The sequence below is a fragment of the Mesoplodon densirostris genome, chromosome 9 (genome assembly GCF_025265405.1).
Source record: "Mesoplodon densirostris isolate mMesDen1 chromosome 9, mMesDen1 primary haplotype, whole genome shotgun sequence".
Taxonomy (NCBI): Eukaryota; Metazoa; Chordata; class Mammalia; order Artiodactyla; family Ziphiidae; genus Mesoplodon; species Mesoplodon densirostris.
In genome coordinates this window covers 56,600,724-56,626,589 of record NC_082669.1, presented here as the reverse complement: position 1 = coordinate 56,626,589, position 25,866 = coordinate 56,600,724, and the positions used below count along the sequence as shown (strand labels likewise).

The window sequence follows — 25,866 nt, the reverse complement described above, 5'->3', positions numbered from 1 at the left end:
GGCAATTTTACTTTGAGTGAGGTGGGAACTCAGCTGGATTTTTGTGAGCAAGAGGGATAGAGGTCTTTCTTTTTATTTTTTTAGGTGTACTCTAGCTGCCGTGAGAACTGACTGAAATAGGGGAAAGAGCAGGAGCAGGGAGACCACTTAGGAGATGACTGCAGTAAAGTAGGCAAGAGATGACTGTGCTGTAGATAAGGGTGCTAGTAAAAGATATTGTGAGAAAAGCCTGGTGGTGCTAACAGAATTTGATGACACATTGCGGGTGGGATACAAGAAACAAAGATGAGTCAAGAATGAGTCTAAGGGCCTCCCTGGTGGCGCAAGTGGTTGAGAGTCCGCCTGCCGATGCAGGGGATACGGGTTCGTGCCCCGGTCTGGGAGGATCCCATATGCCGCGGAGCGGCTGGGCCCGTGAGCCATGGCCGCTGGGCCTGCGCGTCCGGAGCCTGTGCTCCGCAACGGGAGAGGCCACAACAGTGAGAGGCCCGCATACCGCAAAAAAAAGAAAAAAAAAAAAAAAAAAAAAAAAAAAAGAATGAGTCTAAGGTTGTTGACCTGATCAGCTGGAAGAATGGAGTCGTCATTTATTAATGGGCAACTAATCAATTAATCATGGGGAATACTGTGGGAGACATTTTTGTGGAAAGATTGGGAGTCAGCTTTGGACATGTTCATTTTAGATGCCCATTAGAAATCTAAGAGGCAAGGTTTCTTCGTAGTTTCTGGCACCTGGAGATTTCCCCTTCTTTACCTTGAGCTATATATTGTTTTATTTTATCTAGTATATATATATATATATATATATATATATATATATATATATTTACAATTGAGAAGAGAGTCCTCCTTAGCTCAGGTTACCATGTAGCTACCATTTTCTACCATTTTGATTAGAATACTAATCAAAAGCTCTTTGCTTCAAAATCCTCATTTTAAAGGGGAGCAATACTGTACCTCCATCGTATGAACAGTGGAGGAGAAAATGAGAGGAATTTAAATGTGAAGTCTTTTGAGCAGTGATGGAAAAAAGAAAGAACGGAAAGGAAATTGGAGACAGTTGGCATAGACAACACTTCTGGGGAGTTTTGCTGAGAAAAGGAGCAGAAAAAGTATTTTTTAAAATTTCTTTTTGTTTCTTTGGATAGATGCTGAACAGCATGTTTGGAGCTATTGGAATGATCACTAGAAAGAGAAATCTTGATGAAGCACAAAACAGATGGGTGAGGGTGGAAAAGAATCCTAGGTGAGGAGGGATGAAAATTTGGGCACAAATAGAGATATCTTACGATTTCAATTTTGTCATATACAAAATGTTTATCTTCTTTGATTGCTTCTCCCTTTTCATCTCTACTAGGAAGGGGATCTTTAAGATTTATCTGAATCATGTTGTGGAAGGTCATCAATATTAGGAAGAGAATGGTAGAAAGGTCTGTTTGTTCAATGATTTATTTGGAGAAACTGAAATAGGTAGGTCTGCTCCTATGAGGAATCAAATTCTACCAACAGTAAATTCCTCTCTTTCTTTCCCAGGGTGGAGGTTAGAGCAAAGATTTCCATGGTTTTCATTTTTGGGTAGCTGTTGGTAAACAGTGAGACCCTGGGGCCAGCAGGGAACTCAGAGCAAGGAACTGAAGAGGAGAAAGGACAAAGAGGAAGATCAGAGGAGGTTAAGGGGAGAAGGGGTGCCTAGATGCTCAACTGAAACTGACCATACAGACTAAAAATTAGGTGACTCTATGGGAAAAATAAATATGTGTCTTACAGTCTCCTTGGGCTCTGTGTGTATTTGTGATTGACATGTAATTTTTTTTCTGATAATGGGCTGTACCTGTACATTCATTGTAGTGATCTGGTCCATAACAAAGGAGTTACAAAGTTATGAGGATTTGCTTCTGTTTTCTTTTCTGGCAAGTGCAAGAATGTTAAATTTGTAGTTCTTCTTAATTTGAATCATTAGAAAAAGAAGGAGCTTGTTGCTGGGAATTATAAAGAGGAGATAAAGTGTACTGCAGAAAAGGCAAGGAAATCATAAGAGAGCTAAAGGGAGATGAGAGAGTAAATCTAGGACTTAAAACTAGTGATGTCTGAGATACGTGAAGCAGAGACTGAGAGAAGGGAGTGAAGCTCTTGAAGTCACAGATACAGAAAGACATTGGGCATTGGATGGCGGACCTGTACAGGACAAGATTCCTCTTAGTACATGTGTTATCTGCGTGAAACAACATGCATTTTCATGTCTTTCATTGTAATTGGTGATAGGAAGTGCCTAACAAGTTCCTGGTAAGCAGAACTAGCTTTTTAGCACCCATTATTACTAACTTAAGATATGTAAAATGTACTTTTCACTGTATTTATTGTGTTGCTGTTTCCTTTTTTACTTCAGTGAATACAAAAATATTCCTGAGGGTTTTCACGGTTCATTCTTGATCTTGGACTCCCTTGTCCATACAGTCTTAAATTAATCACTTGCAAATTGCCTGGAAATAGGGATTTCAGGAACCTATTTTCTAAACTTGCAGAGAGATTTCTGAATTTCCTACTTTGATAAAGTTAAAAGTACACTGAAATACGAGGTCTTAGTACAGAACACCTACTTGGGATAAAATGGTGATTAGGTAACTGACCTTAGATAAGTCATTTTAATTCTCTGGATGGCAGTTTTCTTATGTGTGAAAAAAGGGTAATATTAGATGAGGTCCAAGGCCTCTCTCTACTCTTTAGGTTTATGTTCTTGACATCCTAAGGTGCTTTTCTCAGGGTAGCAGCTACCCTACAGTTTAAAGGGGAAGGACTCATATTTTAGTGAGAGAGGGCCCAAAGAATTTTGCAGTATTGAATCTCAGATTTAAGTCCACTTATTAAGTTGGATATCTTTTAATAAAGTGGCAGTTCTGTGCTTTTTGCCAAGGTATCAAGGGGGATGGTGGGAATCTACATCATTGCCTTGAGAATGCACTGGAAAAAAACGGCATGGCTCCTGATATAAAACTCGGTAGTTGCCTCCGACAGTAAGCAATTTGGTCATTGACTTATTGGTCCCCTTAATACATTTCACAGCTCAACCTAGAAACCACTGCTAGATTGAGCTGTAGATAGAGATGGCCTGAGTGCAATTCTGGCCAATCTGTTCTCGGAGTTTGGGGAAATTATTGCAGAAGTCCTTGTTTACATTTTTTTTTTTTTCTGAAAAGGGGAAGAACGCTTTTTCTCTACTTTTTGTGTGGTTGAGTTGAAAAAGATTAACTGAGTTTGTAATATTCTGAAAATGATTGGGAGGCATTTTCTTACCATGGAGTGCGAGCATGACTAGAATAGAAATGTAGGTGACTTTTGGATCTTGACTCAGAAAGCTGAATCTTAAGTAAGAAAGCTTGATTGGAGAGTCTATGACTGAAGTTATGGGAAGAAATTTTATTTAATAAAATATTAAATATGATACAAATATTGCAGCCCAGGGAAAAATGAAACTACTTTAGCAGAAAATAACATTTTATATGGCACTTACAATAATCATTAAGGGGAGTGAACTAGTTCTTTAGTCTATTTTAGAAACTGCATCATGTAATATAATACCTTAAATAATATATTACCATCAGTAGTATCTCTGAATATATTCAATGCTTATCATAACAAATGATATGAAATCATGTTATTTAATTTTTTTTCAAATATGTGTGCTTTTTCAAATATATGTATGACAGTGAGAAGACAGCACAGCTGTTACAATAGCTGTTTGCTTAGATTGCCTACACCATTTTTTTTTTTTTTTTTTTTTGTGGTACGCGGGCCTCTCACTGCTGTGGCCTCTCCTGTTGTGGAGCACAGGTTCTGGACGCGCAGGTTCAGCGGCCATGGCTCACGGGTCCAGCCGCTCCGCGGCATGTGGGATCCTCCCGGACAGGGGCACGAACCCGTGTCCCCTGCATCAGCAGGTAGACTCTCAACCATTGCGCCACCAGGGAAGCCCTGCCTACACCATTTTTATCAGATAAATTATAGGTAGCAAGTTATAAGAGTATCAGTGAAGAATGAAATTTTCTTTATACAGTTTTTAATCTCAGCCACTAAAATCTTTTTATTTTGCAGGAAAGACATGAATCTATTGATATGATGCAATCGTTACTTGTAGTGAACTTTGCAGAATAAACAGATAATAGGATGCTTTTGCTACATTTTAGAATCACATACTCTTTTGCCATTGCTATATTTCCCCTGACAGGTGTGGAATCCATGCTGGCAAAACAGCAGCTTACGGACTTAAAAAAATTGGCTTCATTTTGAGAAATTTTCAAGTGCTCTTTCCTTGTTGTACGAGAAAACGTAAATGACTAAACTATTGATTTTAGGAAGTCAACCTCTGTAAGAACAAATAAACTTTATGAAAATAAATGATATAAAAATGGATGAAATTTTAATTTCCCCTTAATATTGCAAATATTTGAACATAAATGAAAATTCAATTTTATTATTAGATTCACTAATACGTACTTTTTGAGTACAAAAAAGGAAACTCTCGACTTTTTGCATATAAGGCACTACACTAATTTGGAGAACATTGATAATACCATTAAAAATCTGACATACAGGGACTTCCCTGGTGGCACAGTGGTTAAGAATCCGTCTGCCAATGCAGGGGACACGGGTTCGAGCACTGGTCCGGGAAGATCCCACATGCCGTGGAGCAACTAAGCCCGTGCACCACAGCTACTGAGCCTGCGCTCTAGAGCCCGCAAGCCACAACTACTGAGCCCGCGTGCCACAACTACTGTAGCCTGTGCGCCTAGAGCCCATGCTCCGCAACAAGAGAAGCCACCGCAATGAGAAGCCCACGCACCACAATGAAGAGTAGCCCCTGTTCGCCACAACTAGAGAAAGCCTGCGCGCAGCAACAAAGACCCAACGCAGCCAAAAATAAATAAATAAATAAATTTATAAAATTAAAAAAAAAATCTGACGTACAAAGTTATAGCAATACTCTCCCCTTCAGAGACTCCCTTAAACTATAAAACTAAGACATTATAAAGGACTGTCCAGCGATAAAGAACACTTTTGACGTCATATTGCAAAATTTATCTATATTCCAGCAACAAAAGACTCCCTAGACCAGTTTCACTGTATTTAATATAAACATCAGACTTCACAAAGTGACCTCTACTGTGGCTCAAAATAGTTGGCATTTACTTCCCCACTGCCATGTATGATATTAGCAAGCACAACACAACTATTATTGACTGAAAATAAACTCTTGTATCTTTAGAGAAAACAGAAATTATAATGTACTTTGAACAGACTTTACGAACTACATTTGGGCTTCAAATTTCTAAGATTTTTTTAAAAGAAAAAACAAACTGATACTCAATATTCCAAAATACAAAAAAATTTCCAAATTACCCATGGTCTTTACAACATACTACCAATGGAGAAAAGTAAATTTGTGAAAGAAAGAAAATCTTAAGGGATAATAACTGCTTTAGCTACCTATGAACATGCTATTTCTCTAAAGTATGTTTAATTTTATTTTAGTAGAATTCTTCAAATGAATTGTCTCTAAGTTCTTCTTAAAGCCAATTACAAACAATTACTTAGGAAATGACAGCAGTCCCATTGTTATAAAATTAAGTGTGGCACTGACACAAAGGATACTTTCAAAGCCCAGAAAAATGCACAAAGATAAAAAAGCCAGTTACGGTCATTGCTTAATTTTCCTAAAAATTTCAAAACCTAAACAGCTATATAGGCTTGAATTTGACAACATAAACACTGGAACAACAATCACGACTATGGAAAACTCAAACATTTAAAAAATTTACAAACTGTATATTTCAAATATGTGGAATATGAACAATATTAGGGACAAATGTAAATAACAATCACATTTACTATGAAAACTATACCATAAGATACCAGTAAGTGCAAAGCTCTAAACTACTGAAGAAGGCTAAAACTTAAGTTGTTTATTTAGATAATTTGTTCTTAAAATTTAAGGAATAAAGTTTTTTTTAATTCCTGTCTCTTGGATATAAATAAAACAAGAGACTTTTAAAACTGATAAATAGGAAGAATGGAAAGAAAACACCTGGTGAAAATAATGATGACATAAAAACAGTGGGAATGTTGGAGAAAGACTTTAAACTCTAAGGTTAAAGAGGAAAATGAAGGAGAAATATTAAAGTAGAGAAAAAAAATTTTAATTGAACTAGCCATTGGTCAAAGAGAAAGGCTAAAGGCATTTTGGAGAAATAATACTTTTAAACACATTTCTCCCGATTGTGTATAAAATATTTTTTGTCAGTTTGGAATCTCACTTCTTTCCACATTTCATAAGATAGGTAAAAAATAGGTAGAGCTAACAGTTTGCCACAATACCTTTAATTAAAACAGCCCAAAACCATGTTCAAAACTTGTTTTAAGTTTCACTGTAAGCGGTCACAAATTCATGACCTACAAGAATATTTGCCAAAGTAGAATGCATTAAAAAGCATTGAACCTATATATAAACTCTGTAAAAAGAAGAGATTCATTAAGCTTTTAGAATGTCTTAACTTTCTTAATGAGTGCTACTTACAATAATTGTTGTCCTAAGAAAACAATAACCATCTATTTATTGAATCTCACTTCTTCTAAATGATCCTGTTTCTTTGCTGGAACAAAGTGTGTTATTGTTTAAAATTCTGAGCTGCTCTTCAATTATCTGAGTGAATCTACAGCCTAAAGCAAATATTTACCTTATGCCCACAATTTAATAAAAAGGTAGCTAGAACAAACTTCATGCAGTGCCTTACCTAAGAGAAGGAGGTATATTTTGCACTGAAAGACCCCAACCGTGCTGCTGAAGGGCTCCATGAAAGCATCCTGTCCCATGCATACAGTGCCCTGTTCCTGGTGGCAACTTGGTTCATGGACCAGCAGCTGCTGGTTTATTTGCCAGGGAAATTAGCAGTGAGGTAACATACCCTAGCCTGCCTCTTGCTTCTGTGATTTGAATACAGAATGAATGTGTATACAAAGGACACAGGGAGTGGGAACACCTGTTATATGCTCTGCAAAAAAAATAGGCTTGTGACTTTCAGAACAGCTTCTTAGCGATTATCAGTAATTGTCAGCATATTTCATGAATTATTCTTAGTTATTAATAATCACATGAAGGAAAACATCCTTTTGGGTGACTCTAATGAAACCCAGTATGCTTTCATAATGAGAGCATATTGTGAAATTTCCTGAAAAACAAAAGCGGGTTTCCTATCATGTAAAACGATGCCATTATTTTGAAATTAAAATTTTTTTCAATGAAAACTGCAGTATTTCATGTATCTGCTAAACAGTTATAAATCACCATGAAGTCACTAAGTAACATGTAAAAGTTATACCAAAGAAAACAGAGCACCTTAATGTCTTTAAATGTGTATTTTTCTATGTAGTATTTCCTGTTACAAATGTCTGCCATGGTTTTATTGAATCTATGGATTCATGTAATTTTTAAAAGCAAACCACAGGTGTGTTTCCAAGTGACACTGAATCATGGACCATGTGTAATTATAGATAAAAGCTTAAACCAAAAGATAATATCTGAGGTCACATTTTCACAACTGAAGCACAGAGTAAGTGAACCAAGGCCCAGAGACAATCTTGCCTCTTACGGTGGTATCTGGGCTACAGATTTTCTGCCTGGCCTTTTCACTGCCATGGCAGCAGGCAGTCTGCACATTTCCGCTTAATTTACTAAGTTATAAGTTAACCCCTATTTCATTTCATCTACTGCAAGAAGGTTCTAGCCCAAGCCTTTGCTATATAAAATAAAAATTTGCATCTAATCAAGCAAAATTCCTTGCATAAATCATTTTTTTAAAGTAAAGGCTCACTGAAGAAGTTCAGTGATAATAGGGGAAGGAAGAATATTCCTCAAGTGTAATTAAAGGTAAAAAAAAGGAATGATAGTTATTTTGGAGTTCAAGTTTGGAAACACTTTTAGCATTAAAGCTTCCAGAACTGTTTCCACAGGCAAAGAAAACAAGTGACTATTGGAAAACCTGAGGCCTCTTCAGAGGTCACTTTATGACCTCTCCAAGCTTCAGAAAAATGGTAAGAGCTTCTCCCTGGTAATTATTATACCACAACTTTCTCTGTGCTATCTCTAAATCTTGCATGTGTGATTTAGAGATAGCAGCACTATTTCAGCACTTATCTCATTAACCTCAATTGATTTTATTGCATGTTTATTTTCCCTCTGGGCTCATCTAATACAAAGACTGGTCTTATTCATCTATGGATCTAGCATAGTGGTTAACTAGTATTTTTGTTAAGTTGTTCCCCCAGAAATAAACCCAAATATTCCTTGGCCCATGTCTTCTGATTCTCAGTTGATGCTTAAGAAATGCATATAAATTTTAATATTGGATTGCACAAAATACAATTTGGAAAGTAATATTGAAGTTCTATATATAGCACATAGACTCCCCCTCACATCTTTTAAATCAATATTAATCTCTAATTGCTTTTATTAAATAAGCTCTTTCTAGTGCTTTTCAGACACAGTGCTGGCTCATGATAAAGTGTTTTGGGTCCTAGGCAAAGTGAGAGAAATAAAGATGATGGAGTAAGTTTTTCCTAATGTTAAATTTACTCAATCTAAAGGACTGATATTTATTCAGAAATTTTTTTCTGTTTTTTGGTGTTATATTAAAAAATCCTTTACTTTATGACATAGCGATAACAGATGTTACATAAATAAATTAAATTCCAAAATGAATTAGGTCATCTTTTCATGTCATGGCACACAGTAAAAAACGACAACGCCTGTCTGGCACATCCTGAGAAAGTGTTGTCACAGAACCATGATAATGCGCCCTCTAGTGGCAGGTAGTAGGAATAAAATCTTAGCTGCTGGAGTTATTTCTGAATTCAGGATGTTTACACAGGAAGCCATACAAGATAATGTTAAAATATACCTTCATTTGATAAAGGAGGCAAGAATATAAAATGGAGAAAAGACAGCCTCTTCAATAAGTGGTGGTGGGAAAACTGAACAGCTACACGTAAAAGAATGAAATTAGAACACTCCCTAACACCATACACAAAAATAAACTCAAAATGGATTAAAGACCTAAATGTAAGCCAGACACTATCAAACTCTTAGAGGAAAACATAGGCAGAACACTCTGTGACATAAATCACAGCAAGATCCTTTTTGACCCACTCCCTAGAGAAATGGAAATAAAAACAAACAAATGGGACCTAATGAAACTTAAAAGCTTTTGCACAGCAAAGGAAACCATAAACAAGACAAAAAGACAACCCTCAGAATGGTAGAAAATATTTGCAAATGAAGCAACTGACAAAGGTTTAATCTCCAAAATTTACAAGCAGCTCATGCAGCTCAATTTCAAAAAAACAAACAACTCAATCCAAAAATGGGCAGAAGACCTAAATAACATTTCTCCAAAGAAGACATACAGATGGTCAACAAACACATGAAAGAATACTCAACATCATTAATCATTAGAGAAATGCAAATCAAAACTACAAAGTGATATCATCTCACACCAGTCAGAATGGCCATCATCAAAACATCTACAAACAATAAATGCTGGAGAGGGTGTGGAGAAAAGGAAACCCTCTTGCACTGTTGGTGGGAATGTAAATTGATACAGCCACTATGGAGAACAGTATGGAGGTTCCTTAAAAAACTAAAAATAGAACTACCATACGACCCAGCAATCCCACTATGGGGCATATACCCTGAGAAAACCATAATTCAAAAAGTGACATGTACCACAATGTTCACTGCAGCTCTATTTACAATAGCCAGGACATGGAAGCAACCTAAGTGTCCATCAACAGATGAATGGATAAAGAAGATGTGGCACATACATACAATGGAATATTACTCAGCCATAAAAAGAAACAAAATTGAGTTATTTGTAGTGAGATGGATGGATGCAGAGTCTGTCATACAGAGTGAAGTAAGTCAGAAAGCAAAAAACAAATACCGTATGCTAACACATATATATGGAATCTAAAAAATAAAAAAGAAGTCATGAAGAACCTAGGGGCAGGACGGGAATAAAGACGCGAGCTACTAGAGAATGGACTTGAGGACAGGGGGAGGGGGAAGGGTAAGCTGGGACAAAGTGAGAGAGTGGCATGGACATATATACACTACCAAATGTAAAATCAACAGCTAGTGGGAAGCAGCCGCATAGCACAGGGAGATCAGCTCGGTGCTTTGTGACCACCTAGAGGGGTGGGATAGGGAGGATGGGAGGGAGGAAGCCACAAGAGGAAAGAGATATGGGGATATAGGTATATGTATAGCTGATTTACTTTGTTATAAAGCAGAAACTAACACACCATTGTAAGCAATTATACTCCAACAAAGATGTTAAAAAATATATAACTTCAATTGCTTTCCATTTTTACATGATTATTAAAGATGGTTTAAAGTGTTTTATCGTTATAAGAAATTTCCCACCATCAACATCTCACATCTCACCTGTAACCTACTGAGGGGCTCTGCCTTACCATATTGTTCAGGAGCTTGTTTATTGATCTTAGTTATATTTGCATTTAAAGTGGAAAAACTGATTACATTAAGCAATCTATATCCATGGTGACTAAACTGCAAACAATGCAAGAAGCTACTGGGGGTAGTATGTGTGTGTGTATGGGTTTGGGTGGGGGTGAGTGCAAGGCTTTTTTGTCACTTCTCAACTCACACTGTAGTTTACTGTCAAGTTTGTTTAAATTTTAAGTAAGGCTTGTCTTGCTTTATAAAGCAAAGAGTCTGCCATATGCATTTCAAACATCCACATTCATTATTTACTAGTAGCATGAATGCTTTGGAATGGTAGGAAGAATTGGGAATGAGGGGTGGTGACATGCCAATGCCAAGGTCAACATAGGACAGTGGGGAATAAGAAGAACTGGGGAAAGAAAACCCTGTCTTATGTTCTAATTCGATAGGTCTTAGGAAAGATTAGAGTTTACAGGGCAGAGCTGGCTGCTAGAGGAGGCCATCATGACCGCCTGTGCCTGTGCTAGTGTTCACTCCTACTACAGTGCTGCCTCCCAGAGGCCCTCATCTACTGATATGGCCACTAAATGACTATACAGCAATGTTTTCCTCCCCGGGCCCTTCTCCAGGTCACTGCTTTACCATTGGCAAGTGTCCTGTTTTCTACTACTGCTTGCTCAGGTAGTGTAGTTACATCATCCTGGGGAGGCCACATCTTTCTGCTGCTTGGATATTTATAGGATGACTAGAAATGTATCTTCCTAATCAAACCAGGATCTCAGCTTTTATTTAAGCTTCCAGGGGCTCCTCCTATTTGAGCCATCAGATATATGTCCTTATCTTCCTTTACTGCTAACAGTACTGCCCCGAATCAGATCAACTTACTTAATTCTTAGCCCGGATGTTCCAATCTACAAAAATGGGGCTGGCACCCCTTTACCAAGGTACGGCTGTCCAACAGGTTCTCCTCAAGACTTAACTGGCAGGCCATCCACACCCTCCACTAGTTTGCTCTGGCCTACCACTAATGACCCTCAGGCAACTGTGAAAGTTCTAAGTCTCATATATGTTTTTATTTATTTATTTTTTTTGCGGTACGCGGGCCTCTCACTGTTGTGGCTTCTCTGGTTGCAGAGCACAGGCTCCGGACGCGCAGGCTCAGCGGCCATGGCTCACGGGCCCAGCCGCTCTGCGGCATGTGGGATCTTCCCGGACCGGGGCACGAACCCGTGTCCCCTGCATCGGCAGGCGGACTCTCAACCACTGCACCACCAGGGAAGCCCTCATATATGTATTTTTGAAAAATGGAAATGAAATGACATACTTCACCTTTTAAAAAGTGGTCTTTAGGGCTCTAGGTTTTTGTTTTTATTTTTTAGTTTAGGGAGTTAAAAAGGTAGCATGGGTGGCTCAGTTATTTTCTAGAGTGTTAGGGTATGCTGAATTAGAAAATATATTTTATTTAGGCAACAGCACTGATTTACTTTACATGCTTCCAATATTATAGTTACAGCCTTTGAACTTTTAGAGGCCTGGCTGTCCACTTCATTTTAGTTAATAAGATGTAAACTAAAATGTAGAGTATTAGAGTTAAACAAAGTTGTAATGCTTTCTTGCCTCTTCAGGGTCAAGTAGATACAGAAAACACTCGTTTCCCCAGTTTGGCGGATAGGAAAAAAACAAATATACAAAATGAAAAAAACTTTTTTTTTTTGTCACCTTCAACTTTGTGTATTGAGGGGAAAAATTCTGGGTTTGGATCTGGGCTCTAGTCCTGTGACCTCAGAACCTTAGATGGATTCATTTTCTCATGCTAAAGAGTAGATTTTAAATGCTAGAGCTGGTTGCCTATAAGAATCTCTTGACCTTAAACAAAGAACTCCCGCAAAAATGATAACAATAACAACGGCACCCTCCTCAGGTGAATCTGAACAGTCAAGTTTGAGAACTACTGGACTTGGATCACCCCTAATATATGCTTTTCAACGAAACTGTAAACTCCTTAAAGGTCAAAACTGTATTTTATTAATCTGAAGTGCTTAGGATAGTGTTGACTAGTGCCCAATAATCAACAAACGTTTACTGAACTGGGTTTCATTTTATATGCTAATATGGTCAGCAGTTTCTGTCTCTTTGATAGTTTCAGGGACTTCTAAATACTGAAGACTTTCACACAGTAAGAACTCTCTGGCAATTAAGATTAGAGCAGGTAAAGAATGAACTAAACTAAGGTTGCCCAAAAAGTACTGAAATTTCTTCATGGCGTTAGAAGTAACAGAGTCAGAAAACCATATAGGTAAGCATATCATTTTAAAAGGAACTGTCAAGCACAATGACAGAACTATGAACAGCGTGGTTCTGTTGGAGCAGAAAACTGGGCAGAATTATGACTATAATACTTCATAATTGTAAGGTGCTTTACAATTTATAAATTGCATTCACTTACATGCTCTCACTTACCCTTACAAAACCCTAAGTCAAATATTACAACCTCATTTGTAAAAAATTCATAAGACAAGATGCTGAGAGGTCAAAAACTAGAAATTCAGAGTTGCCAATAACCTCTATATTAGTGTCCCCCATTTGCACACCACTTTTATTATTTTTGCCATATCTATCACCCACTACTGTTGTTTGTCTAATATTTTTCATTAGTTTGGCACACTTTAACATTTCTTTAGTTGTCCTAAGAAATATCTTTGAAATCATGGGTCTGTGTTTTATTATTTTCTAATAAACATTTATTAAAATAAATGCAAAAAGAAAATCCTTGGTAGCCTTACTTAAAACATCTGGATAAAGAGCCCTTCAGTTTCTGCTTGCACATCTGCAGTAACCTTAGGCAAGTTACTTAATTTCTCCGTACCTCAGATTCCTCATCTTTAAAATGGGGATAATAGTACCAACTCCATATGACGCTTGTGTGGATAATTGAGATACCAAACGTAAAGCTATTAGCAGAGTTTTTGACAGGTAGTAAGCTCTCAATAAATGTTATCTATTGTTAATTGTTAGCTCTGGGTCACTTTTTTTTTTCTGGTATTCTCATAATTGGAAAGTTCTTTCTTAAACTGAGCCCCAAACCACTCCCCTATTGCTTCCCCCAGTTTAGCTAAACTGCTAAAAGTTGAAAAGAGGACGTTAAAGTGACATGTGTACTTATTGTTATATTTTCCATCTTGACTTGCCTTAGATTACACAGGTGGTAAAATGATAAGTGGGGATTAAATCCTTTGGTTTTAGTTTTCTGCTCTGGATGCCAATACTGAGGAAGAACAGCCCTAACCTGGACAGCCGCCATTGGACAACGTGGACTACTCTTTTCCTCAGGCCAAGCCCTGCGCCACCTGGGGAGTGCCAAGTTCTCAGGTCACCTCTTGGAGCCTTCCCGTCTCTGGCGTTCCCGTCCCTTCGCGTGAGTCTGTCGTCCTCTCACTCCGCTCCTCAAGACCAGGTGGGGTTTCCTCCACCACACTCCTGGGGCGGGGGGGTCATGTCAGTCTGGTTTATATACTGTCTTCTCAGTGTTTGTTCCTGTTGCTCAATGTCTGGTTACCTGTGAGTTAGGTTTTCGCCTCACCGGAGCAGCTACCGAGAGCAACTACCTCTGTAAAGGCCGGCGACCGCCGTGGTCTCTTAGAGCAAGATTTGTGGGGCTTAACCGAAGCGTCAGCTGCTTTCCTTGCCGGGAAGTGTAGTACCTGGGCCTTCCTCTCGCCTCCACTGCAGGGGCCGACGGCAGCCGGGGGACTACAATTCCCAGAATGCTCGGGGAAAGGAAGGGAAACCCAGCTCGGCAGCTCCACGTGACCACTCACTATGGCTTCCCTGTGTTGGGACCGGCTGTTTGGTGGTTCTGTGTGATTTGTTAGTTCTCTGCGGCAAGGTGCCCCCTCACGAATTCGACATGCAAAGAATCAAATCTCTTATGACCCGGCAGGTAAGTCGCAGAGGCTGAAGCAAAGGTCTCCTTCATCTCTCCTGGGAGAGGAGCCGAGATGTTCTGTCCCTGGGCCGCAGGCAGGCAGATAACCAAATTATAGGTTGTGGCAGGTGTCAGGGGCACCATAAAGCTCGAGCACACCCTGGAAAACTCACCTAAGCCGCCAGGTTCGGAGCCCTGCTCAGGTGGATCCCGGTGACCCAGAAACATTCCTTTAGATGAGGTCAATGAGGAAGTCGGAGGCTACATTTGTTCGTCCTTTTCTCCCTTTTGCCAGCTGTCCAGTGATAGCCCTAACTACTCTGCAGGGTTCCCTTTATCCAAGCTGCCCATCGTCTGTGAGGGTGGCCTGGGTAGGGAAGTGGGGTCTGTGCAATAGAGATGACTAGAAAGAGTGAAAAAAGCAGATAATTTGAAGACAGAATTGATAGCTTTATGACTTTGGGCAAGTCCCTAAATCTAGTAGCTTTAAGTTTCCGGTTGTGAAAATGAGAATAATAATTATTTTTGTTCATCCTGTCTCACAGTTCTGTTATCGGAGTCATCAGTAAGTTAGTGTATGTGAAATGATACTTTAAAAAAATCATTGTCATGGCAAAATAATGGTCTTTTATTTTTTTGCCAGAATGCTAATTCATGAATTAAAACTTTGGCTGTTTTCTGTCTCATCTCATAAATGTTAGGGACTTCCTAATAATGTGTCAGCTTCCTTCAAATCAGAAGTGGAAGAAACTTACTTTTATGTACTTATTGATTATGGTTTGGTTTTAGATACCTTTATTTATTTCAACTCTAATATTTTACTAGAATTGGCCATTCTTTATTATTTTTATATGAGAGAAGGGTAATTTAGATTAAAGTTTTAAATCAGTGTGACTTTGGGAACTTTGGAGAATGTGAAGGATGATCATTTAGTGGAAGGTTCATTGGTGAATTTTTTTGTTGTTGATTAAAAAAAGACTACAAATGCCAAATTAAATTCTTATTTGATAGTTTAGAATTTGAGAGGTAGCTGAATAGATTACAAATTGTACATCTCTGGTGAAGAATACACGAATCCTATGTGTTTATTTTACTTCTGTCAAATTATATTGTTAATGTCATGAAAATAAAATTTAGAAGTTCTGTGAATAATAAGAGATTTAATTAAGTGTGTAATAACAGTTGGCAGTCCCTCACATTTGTTGAGTCCTGGTCTTATGCTTCATAACACTTCTTTTTTGAGGATGGGTTTGAGTCCTGCTCCATCCTGTAGTAGCTGTGTGACCTTGAGCAACTTACCTAACTTTTTTGAGCATCTGTTTTCACATCTTTAAAATAGGAATGATAACATGTATCACATGGGGCTTTCCTAGTGGTGATGTGTATATGATATGATCAAGGTAAAGAGATAAAGGAGTTACCACAGTTCCTGGGCCTTATCAAAGAAGTGCATGATCATAGAGATCATCTCAGTGACTGAATTGATGGTTGGAAAGCGGGAAAACTGGAAGCCGGCAGTAATTCAAACAATAGTTGATTTCAGGCTGACTTTGGTATCCGTTTGATTTTTTAAAAAATTTATTTATTTATTTATTTATTTTTGGCTGTATTGGGTCTTCATTGCTGCGCACAGGCTTTCTCTAGTTGCAGCGAGCGGGGGCTACTCTTCCTTGCAGTGCGTGGGCTTCTCATTGCGGTGGCTTCTCTTGTTTCAGAGCACGGGCTCTAGGTGCGTGGGCTTCAGTAGTTGTGGCACGTGGGCTCAATAGTTGTGGCTCGCAGGCTCTGGAGTGCAGGCTCAGTAATTGTGGCGCATGGGCTTAGTTGCTCTGTGGCATGTGGGATCTTCCCGGACCAGGGTTTGAACCCTTGTCCCCTGCATTTGCAGGTGGATTCTTAACCACTGCACTATCAGGGAAGTACCCCCATTTGATTTTTAAAACAATATACATCTTTGTACATTATGCCACTAATACCCCTAAACTGCCTCTGGGATGCTGAATTTGGACTTTTGTGCCTCAGCTAAGTTTGGTGCTCTCTCCTGTTGCTTGCTGGCAGTTCAGCACAGTTGATATTGTCATCATTGTATAGCAACTTTGATTAGTTTGTTTTCTTTTTTTAAAAATAAATTTATTTATTTTATTTTTGGCTGCATTGGGTCTTTGTTGCTGTGCACGGGCTTTCTCTAGTTGCGGTGAGTGGGGGCTACTCTTCGTTGTGGTGTGCGGGCTTCTCATTGTGGTGGCTTCTCTTGTTGTGGAGCACGGGCTCTAGGTGCATGGGCTTCAGTAGTTGCAGCACGTGGGCTCAGTAGTTGTGACTCGCGGGCTGTAGAGTGCAGGCTCAGTAGTTGTGGTGCACGGGCTTAGTTGATCCATGGCATGGGAGATCTTCCCAGACCAGGGCTCGAACCTGTGTCGCCTGCATTGGCAGGCGGATTCTCAGCCACTGTGCCACCAGGGAAGTCCCGGTTGGTTTGTTTTCTAACCCTATTTTGTAATAGTGAGTGGGAGAGAAAAATACAGAAGTCCAGATACCAGTGATAATAAGTTTATGTCTCTTAAATGTAGTGAAATTGTTCTGAAAATGAACTCTTCAGCCTCAACCAGTTGTTTATTGGATTGAGCAGGTAAAATCTGTGGTTAGTTGGGATGGAAAAAAAAAAACTGAACTAAAGAGCACATACCAAAAGCTGGAACTACACTGTGTAAAAGGTGAGGTAAAATTCAGAGTTTCATATTTTAAAAGTCATCCTAATTATATTTGTTTATGGCTTGACTTCCACGTGTTTAATCATTATTAATACACATTTCATGAATCTATGAGGTAGGAAAGTAGGGTGCTGTCTAGAGTTACATTGGGGATTTTATTTGTACTGTTTGTTGTTAGGTTAAACGTAGTAGTATTACAAATAAATATACATAAAGATGTTTCTTTTTTGTGAGGCTAAAGAACATGCTGATAATATATTGTTGTTGATGTGGAGAGATGTGAAATTAAGGTCTATGAAACTTAGAGTTTTGGCCATTTCAGCTCTCCAAGGATCTTGGTTTGGAGGAGAGTGTAGAGCAGGCTTTGTTAGCTCTCTTTACTGAGATGAGCTCTTTTGTTCTGCTTTCTCCATTATGCTGGGCTCCGTTGTTTCAGTTCATTCAACAAATGATTATTTAACACTATGTGCCAGGCACCATTCTAAGTTTGGGGGATGCAGCAGTTAACAAAACAAAGTGCTAAGGCAGACGTGGTGATACATGCTTTGGAGGAATAGAGGTTAGGGAATCCTGGGAGTTACTGGCCATTTGGGGTCATTTATAATTTTAGATAGGGTGGCCGTGGAAGGCCTCACTGAGAAGGTGACATTTGAGTAAAAACCTGAAGGAGGTGAGGGAGTAAACTCTGAGGATGTCTGGGAAGGAGCCTTCTGGGTGGAAGGAAAAGCAGGTGCAGAAGCCTTGAGGCAGAAGCCTTGAGGCAGGAGCACGTTTGAGGAGCAGCAAAGGGCAGTGTGGGTGGAGTGAAGTGAGTGAGGAGAGAAGTAGTAGGAGATGAGGTCAGAGAGCTGAGGGCACGAAGCCTGATCACATAGACCCTCATCCTCACCTCACCTCCTCTACTTTTCTCCTCACTCATAGCAAGGCCAGGGAGACCAATAAGGATGCTAATGCAGTAATCCAAGTGAGATACGGTATGGGCCTCACTCAGGGTGCTAAGTGGTGGACTTGTTGAGAAGAGGTCAGATTGTGGATGTATCATAAATGTGGAGTTGACAGGATTTCTTAATAGATTGGATTTGGGCTGTGAGAGAAAGAGAAGCTTCAAGGTTGACTCCAAATGGTTTGGCCCCAGCAGTTGGAAGAATGGAATTGCCATTTAATGAGGTGGGTAAGACTGAGAGAGGAACAGATTGAAGGAAGGGAGAAAGTTTTAAGACTTGTTCATTTCAAAGCCTCTTGGATATTTGGAGAAAGAAAATAGGCAGTTGGCTAAAAGCCTGAATTTCTGAGGAGAAATTCAGGGTATAGATAAAAATTTAGGAGTTATGAGAATAAAGAGGGTATACAAATTGACTAAGATCACCAATGGAGTGACTGTAGAAATAAAACGAGTCCACAGTTGGAGCTTTTGAGGATTCAGTGTTTCAAGGTCGGGAGAAGAGGTGGATCTAGGAAGGCGGATTGAGAAGGAGCAGCCAGTGAGGTGAGCAGTCTGCTGCAACCTGAAGAGCACCTGTCCTGTAGCAGATGCTCAATAAATATTTGTTAGATAGAGAACATCCAAATCGAGTGGGTCCTGGAAGCCACGTAAAGAATTTACAAGAAGAGGGAGTGATCAGCAGTGTTAAATGCTACAGATGGCCCGTGGAAGGTGAGAATAAGAATGAGCCTTTGGACTGAGCAGCAATAAGGTCATCGGTGACCTGACAACAGCACTTCTGTGAAGTGGTGAGGAGGAAAGCCTGATTAGGGTGGGTTTGAGAGAAACTGAGGGCTGTGTATAAACACTCTGTTGAGTTTTGCTGAAACTTTTTCTGAAAAGAAAAGGAATCACAAATCATCTCACAGCCTCCTTTTGATCATTGGGATGTAAGTTGCTGGTCTCACAAATGGAAATTGAGTATTCATATAGACAAAACAGAAGTACTCTGAAGTGTAGTCTGATTTGGGCAAAGAAATAAAGTTGCAGAGACAGGTATTATTTATGATGGATTTTATATAAATTCAAACTGGGGAATTATGAAAACAAAAATCAGATACAAAAGAAAATCAAATAATGGTTAATGATTATAGTGAAAGTTTTAATTTAATAAAGGCAGAGTACTGTACTTATAACCATGACTTCCTGCTTTAAAGAGGCGAAGATAAAATAAAAATGCTGACTTCATATTTGTTAGTAGAAATTTATAAAATTCCTAATCAAAGGGTTGAAGATCTATAATCCTAAAATACAGGTGAGTCATATTGTGCTTTGAGACATTTATGTAATTCTTTATTTCTGTTCACAGCATTTCTCTGTGATATTCAGAATAATGGTCAACACTTAAAGAGTGCTTACCATGTACAAGACACCATTTTTGGCCTCTCATATATGTTATCTCCTTTATCCCTTATAACAACCTGTGAGTTACTGTCACCATCGTTAGACTATGATGACAGGCAGGTTGTCTGCAGAAGCCATTCTGTGAATCCCCTGCTTCCTAACATGTACATAGGGTTTCCAATTTTTATTACTTTTATTTTGTACATTTGGTGGGAAGTTGTCATGTATTAGTAGCAAATTATCATGTGTGGTAACTAATTTGGAGGCAAGGCCTTTTCCTAGATATTGGTATATACCACTTGTTTACTTTCAGGCTTTGGTTTCTTTACTGAGTAACTCTAGGGAAAGAGAAAATTACACCTGATATATTCCTTCAGGAATTTATTAGAGTGGTTAAACAAATCTATACTTTTTAAAATGTTTGTTTAAAAGTCATGGCAATTATGTTTTTAAAAGGTATTTTAGGGGTGGTCGTGATTTTGAATCAAATTATGAAGTTTTACTCTCATGTATGTGTATATGTTTGAATGTATATAAGTGTGTGTATATAATGTATAGAGAAGTTTAATTCCATAACCCAACCTTGCCTTCTTTACCACTTTTGGTGCTATGCCCTTGTGATGACTCTTGGTGAGAAATTGGGACAAGGAAGAACAAACACACAAGAGTAGTTTCGTACTTTTATTTTCTCACTCACTGTAAGACTTTCAGCCTCAGTATGCTTTTCTTATTCCTGCAGACTTGCCTAGAAACTTCATTTTAAAGTCAGTTGCATATTCCCATGGGAACGATGGTCTAATTAGTTAGTGATTGGAGCCTAAGACTCCAAATAATTTACTAATTTCTTTGGTGCTTACTCTGTTCCTGGGACTGTGCTAGCTCCTGGGCTGTAAAGACATATAGAGGACTTGGTCTTTCCCTTCTCTTGGGTCTGAGGGAGATATATATTTAATATTTAAAACTTCACTACTTGGGCAGAGGTGTTGGGAAATGTCTAGTGGGGTTTCTAAAACATTAGAGATTATAGTAGTCATCCAGGTTGCTTGTTAAAATGCAACTCCTGGTCCTAATCTAGAAATACCTATTTATTAGCTCTGTGGTGGGACCTAGAAGTTTTATGTGGAAGTTTTATGTTTAAAAACTTCCCTGGGTAATGTTGATGGAGATGATCCATGAGCATTACTGAGAAATAGTGTTTCTTTGAAACGTAAGATTTAGGAAAACTTCATAGAGGAGTTCTGAAAGTGGAGTATTGGTTTGGTTTCTTTAGAGGGTGGTGTGTGTGTGTGTGTGTGTGTGTGTGTGTGTGTGTGTGTGTGTGTGTGTGTGTGTGTGTGTGTGTGTGTGTGTGTGTGTGTAGAGAGAGAGAGAGAGAGAGAGAGACAGAGACAGAGACAGAGACAGAGACAGAGACAGAGAGAGAGCCAGAGAGCCTGAGAGAGAGTATGAGAGAGAGAGAGACAAAGAAGGCTGGAGGGGGGGCGGTATTCCGGGGATAATGGAAGATTGGGGATGCGGTAGAGCACCTTGTCATAAAATATTGTAGCTCTGACTGGTGGTATTTTATAGTAGGGAAGAGAAAATACACACCTCTATAATTTAAAAATGAGCAAGTTCCACTCTAAGACCCAAGTAATCAACCCAAACATAACATATATTTTGGTTACCAAGGACACCAAAGAGCCAATATAGAGTATCTAAAAGGACAGAAACTTGACAGTAGCGTAAATCTCTCCTCAAGTTCATGTACCAGCTAATTTTGCTTATAGACTAATATTACAGGGAATTTAGGTGTCTGCTTTGAATAGACTATGTTAAAAAGAGGCTTTTAAAGAAAATTTAAATGGCTGACTTCTTTCTGTCTTGATAACTTTCCCTGGTACAAATGAGACTTTCAGAATCCCTCATTTGATGTGAATATAGAAAGTACCAGGTACTTTCTTTAAAGAGCTAAAGCGGTGAGATGTGAGATTTAAGTCTCAATTATGTAGTATAAATTGGGTGCATTGGTGAGAAATGATAAAATCTAGGGATTACTTATGTATTAACTAAGCAATTATCATTATTTAAAAATCTTTGGTTAGCTCAGTCAGTTGGTATATTATATCTGTGGGTCATAATGCTTGGACCTTTTTACCATGTGCATTTGGTCATGATTAATAGATAAGTGCTTTTATAGAATGCTTTTTGTCACCCAAGTTTCTCTTTGTTGTTTTTGAATCATGGTTAAGTTAGACTTCAACCATTAGGTATAAAGGTGCCATATAGTAATTTTATTTTAAATTTCCAAAAGTACATCTTTACTTGATTTAATAATAGTATAGTACTATATGTGTTGTGACAATTGTTTTTAGAAACATATGTTCTATCTATTTTAAAGCAGGAAAATTTCTGTTTTTAAAATGGTGATTTCTATTTCAATAAGTATATTTTATCATGTTACAGTTCTGCAGCACAATTAAAATTCCTTTTATGTTATTTTTTTTTAAGGGTCTGAAAAGTCCCCCAGAGAGCCTCAGTGATGTTGGTGCCATTGAGAGTCTCCGGGTCCCTGGAAAGGTATTGATCTACATGAGTGAGAGTGACTTTTCACTTCCTTAAGAAAATATTGTTGCCTTTGGATGATTAATTCACAGAAGCTTTTCCTTCCCACAGGCAGATGGTTGTTATGATGAGCTAGGTAAAGTTTTATAATGCAGTAGGCTTGGAGCTTGTTTTTGCTTTCATTACTCATTGGGATGCAGTATGATTCATTATAGTGAAGCAGAAAATGCGAAATAGATAAATTTAGAGTTTATTATTGTATCAGATTCTTTGCCTGAAAGCAGTTATATATCTATAAATGAAACTTATTGATTCATCTGCTGTAATTTGGATAAATAAAATGAAATGGCTTACTTTTTATGCTGTAACACTGAGCCAAAAATCATAGTAAATTATGTTTTTGTTATGGAGCAGAGATTTTTTTTATTTTATAAATTTATTTATTTATTTATTTATTTTTGGCTGCATTGGGTCTTTGTTGCTACATGCGGGCTTTCTCTAGTTGCAGCGAGCGGGGGCTCCTCTTTATTGCGGTGCACGGGCTTCTCATTAAGGTGGCTTCTCTTGTTGCAGAGCACGGGCTCTAGGTGCGTGGGTTTCAGTAGTTTTGGCACGGGCTCAGTCGTTGTGGCTTGTGGGCTCTAGAGTGCAGGCTCAGTAGTTGTGACTCACGGGCTTAGTTGCTCCGTGGCATGTGGGATCTTCCTGGACCAGGGCTTAAACCCGTGTCCCCTGCATTGGCAGGTGGCTTCTTAACCACTGTGACACCAGGGAAGTCCCTGGAGCAGAGATTTTTGAGTAAGTAGCTAAAGCACAGCTTATGCTAAATTGTAGATATCTTAGATTTTAATCCCCTGATATTCATGTGAACTTCGCAGTCTACAAATTTAATAGGTGTCATTTGAAAGCTAGCTGGCTTCCCCTCAGGAGAAGTATGAGCCATTGTTAAATAAATAAATCCCCGCTGTCTCACTCTCCGGGGCCTCGCCACTCACAGCTGCCTCCATGTATAGCAGCTGTATCGCGGATCAAAGCCTGTTTTGAATGTCTACTCTTGTGATTTTCAATTTGAGGATCATATTTGAAACTACTGTTTGTTTCCTGTGTCTGGCAGCTTAATACACAGGGCTTTTTTCTCTTGATCAGCAATCATACGGCCTCTTATCACACCTCAGTGTCAGCTGCTTAGGATTATGATTTCTCACCTCTTTGAGGTGCCTTACCCCATAAAGTGAATTTTGTATTTACTGCTTAGCTTTTATATTAGGTCAGATACAAATATGATAAAATTCTAACCAACGCTTTTGCATGAAATGGCTCAGAAGCTATAAAGAGGCATTTTGAATAGTTTTATATAATTTTAGAAAAGACTATTGGATGTGATAAAATTGGGAACTAAGAGATAACCATAAATCCTAATTGACAGATGATTCTCTGTATTTCTTTGACTTAAAAAAAAGATTATCAGGCATTATGAACATGCCTTGAAGTAGATTGCATTAGATGTTTCAGAACCAGAGTAAAATTGATAAGTGAGCCTCTTTAAAAAATACATGAATGTATTGCATAGGAACTTTCTGTTGTCTTTAAACCATGAGTCCATGATGTTTTTCCAGTAGTGGTAGGTAGAGAATTTATAATGATTTCATTACATAGTCTTCTTACTGACTCCACACCCTCTCCCCATCAGTGATCAGTGGTGTATACTCTTTATTTTTTTTTAAAAAGTTTATTTTTATTTTTTAATTTTTTAAAAAAATTTATTTTATATTGGAGTATAGTTGATTAATGCACAGGGAATTCTATGCAATATTCTGTAATAACGTAAATGGGAAGAGAATTTGAAAAAGAGTAGATACTTGTATATGTATAGCAGTGTATACTTTTAAGATGATGGGCTCTGGCTAGAGAGGCCAGTCTGGAATCACAAGGTCAGCAAGTGTAAATGGTTCAGGTGATGATTAAGCCTAGGGCAGTGGGCTGATTGATACACACTAAGAAGCTAATTTAGTTAAACTGTAAAACAGCTAATGGTAAAATTAGCATCAATGCCCTCAGCTTAAATTTAGCCTTATACTAAGAAAGCCTTATGAGTTTTTTGCGTCTATTCTCTCTGTGCTCTCTCTGGAAACATCTCAAGTACTGCAGGGTGAGCTACTCTGGGTGGTTTTGAGAAATTGAATTGCTGGATCTGGAGAGTGGCAAAGCTCCAGTCAGTAGATTAAGTTTGATGTGGTTGAAGTTCACAGTCAGTATTGAAACTAAGAATTAAGAAGGCTCACGTTCAGAAATTCCTTACACAGCATAGCTTGGTATAACTTGAATGCTGAAACATAATGCTGTGTTTCACAACTTAGATGTTACTTTATAGTTAGGTCATACATATAAATTTAATTTTCTCTAAAAATTCTATAGCTGTTTATGGTGACAGGTGTTAACTAGACCTATTGTGGTGATCATTTTGCAATATATGCAAATATCAAATGATTATTTTGTACACCTGAAACTAATATACTGTTGTACCTCAATTATACCTCAATTTAAAAGAAGCATTATTTTAGCTTGGATTCCCCTGATATTCCAGTGGGAAAAGTAAAAAACAAACAAAAAATCAATCTACACTGTTTAAGTGTTCAATGTAAATACTTGTATAGAGACGCTTTTAAACATTAATTCATTTAATAGCTCTATCTCTCAAGTATGGGTAGAACATTTAAAGAAAAGGCATATTTCATCTTCAGGAATGGACCCATTTCTTTTTCCTGTTCTTGTCATCATATTTTTCTAAGTTGTAACAAGGAATTGAGATTTCATTGGGGTTTTCAAGAAAGAAAGTTTAGCTTGGGTGTTACATTAAAAGGTTCTTGTATAAAGGATAAGTAGGAGGGAAATATTAAGGTGGAGCATATGAAATGGCTTTAGATTAGAAATGGTCTGCTATTGGCGAATTTCATGTGGTTCGACTCATTAGGAAAAGGAGGATAGTTAAGGAGAACTGAAGAAGGGAATCAGGTGAGCTTGATAACCCAGAAAGTACTATTGATTTTTTTTTCTTGAGAACTATATAAATTCTGAGTGGGAAGAAACCTTAGAAGTCATCTGGTACAATTTCTGCATTTTAAGAGGAGATGTGAGTCAAATAATAATCCATATACTGGAAAATTGGAATTTTGGTGGAGAAAATAGTACAGAAAGTTAAAAAAAAAAAAAAGAAAGGATTCTTTTCAGAATTTGCTATAGGAAAGGAAACTTTGAGCAGATTAAAAACATCTTAGCTTAAATAGTTAAGAGCCAAGGTCAATGGTGCCCAAACTTTGCTGCATATTAGAATTACCAGTACCCAGGCCGTACCCCAGTCCAATTAAATCACCGCGTTGGGGGTGGAGCCAGGCATCGGTAGCATTTAAATATCCCCAGCTGATTCCAGCGTGGAGCCATGTTTGGGAACTATCGGCCAAGCTGAGGACGCGGTGAGGAGAAAGAACAGGAATACAGGAACCGTTCTAGATAAAATTTTGGAAGTTTTATTGACAATTTTTGTGGGAAAAAGTAGAATGAAGAGTTAGTGATGATCTAGAATTTCATTCCTGGGAAATGGATTCTGTTGTTTTCAAATTAATGGGATTTTCATGCAGAGGTAAGGATATAAGAAATTAATCTATATTGTATTTACTGACTAAACTTGTTATCCATTTAAGGAAATGTATATTGTTGGAATTATGTGAAAGATTTTTAGATAATTTAATTGGTTACAGAATTATGAAGAATTAAGACCAACATTTGTTATATAATACTTGTAATAGCCACATGGTTGGTAGTTATAGAACTTATTGGGACTGTGTTTGAG

The 25,866-nt window shown here is 38.2% G+C and overlaps 2 protein-coding genes across 8 annotated transcripts in view; one reads left to right on the top strand and one right to left on the bottom strand.

Moving 5' to 3' along the window:
* Nucleotides 1-14,150, bottom strand: part of HEPACAM2 (HEPACAM family member 2) — a 98,389-nt gene extending 84,239 nt beyond the window's left edge. For 2 of the 7 annotated variants that reach the window (XM_060107878.1, XM_060107879.1), the window contains exon 1: nt 13,800-14,142. The gene's annotated coding sequence lies outside the window, so the exon portion shown is untranslated. Of the gene's footprint in view, nt 1-13,799 lie in introns of all 7 variants that reach the window. The other 5 variants (XM_060107880.1, XM_060107886.1, XM_060107881.1 and 2 more) reach the window with 4 other exon arrangements.
* A 181-nt stretch (nt 14,151-14,331) lies between these two features.
* VPS50 (VPS50 subunit of EARP/GARPII complex) overlaps nt 14,332-25,866 on the top strand; it is a 130,623-nt gene continuing 119,088 nt past the window's right edge. The window contains exons 1-2 of the mRNA XM_060107650.1: nt 14,332-14,453; nt 21,966-22,034. Of these exons, the coding sequence (XP_059963633.1) occupies nt 14,421-14,453; nt 21,966-22,034 (102 nt within the window). The 5' untranslated portion in view covers nt 14,332-14,420. The remainder of the gene's footprint in view (nt 14,454-21,965; nt 22,035-25,866) is intronic.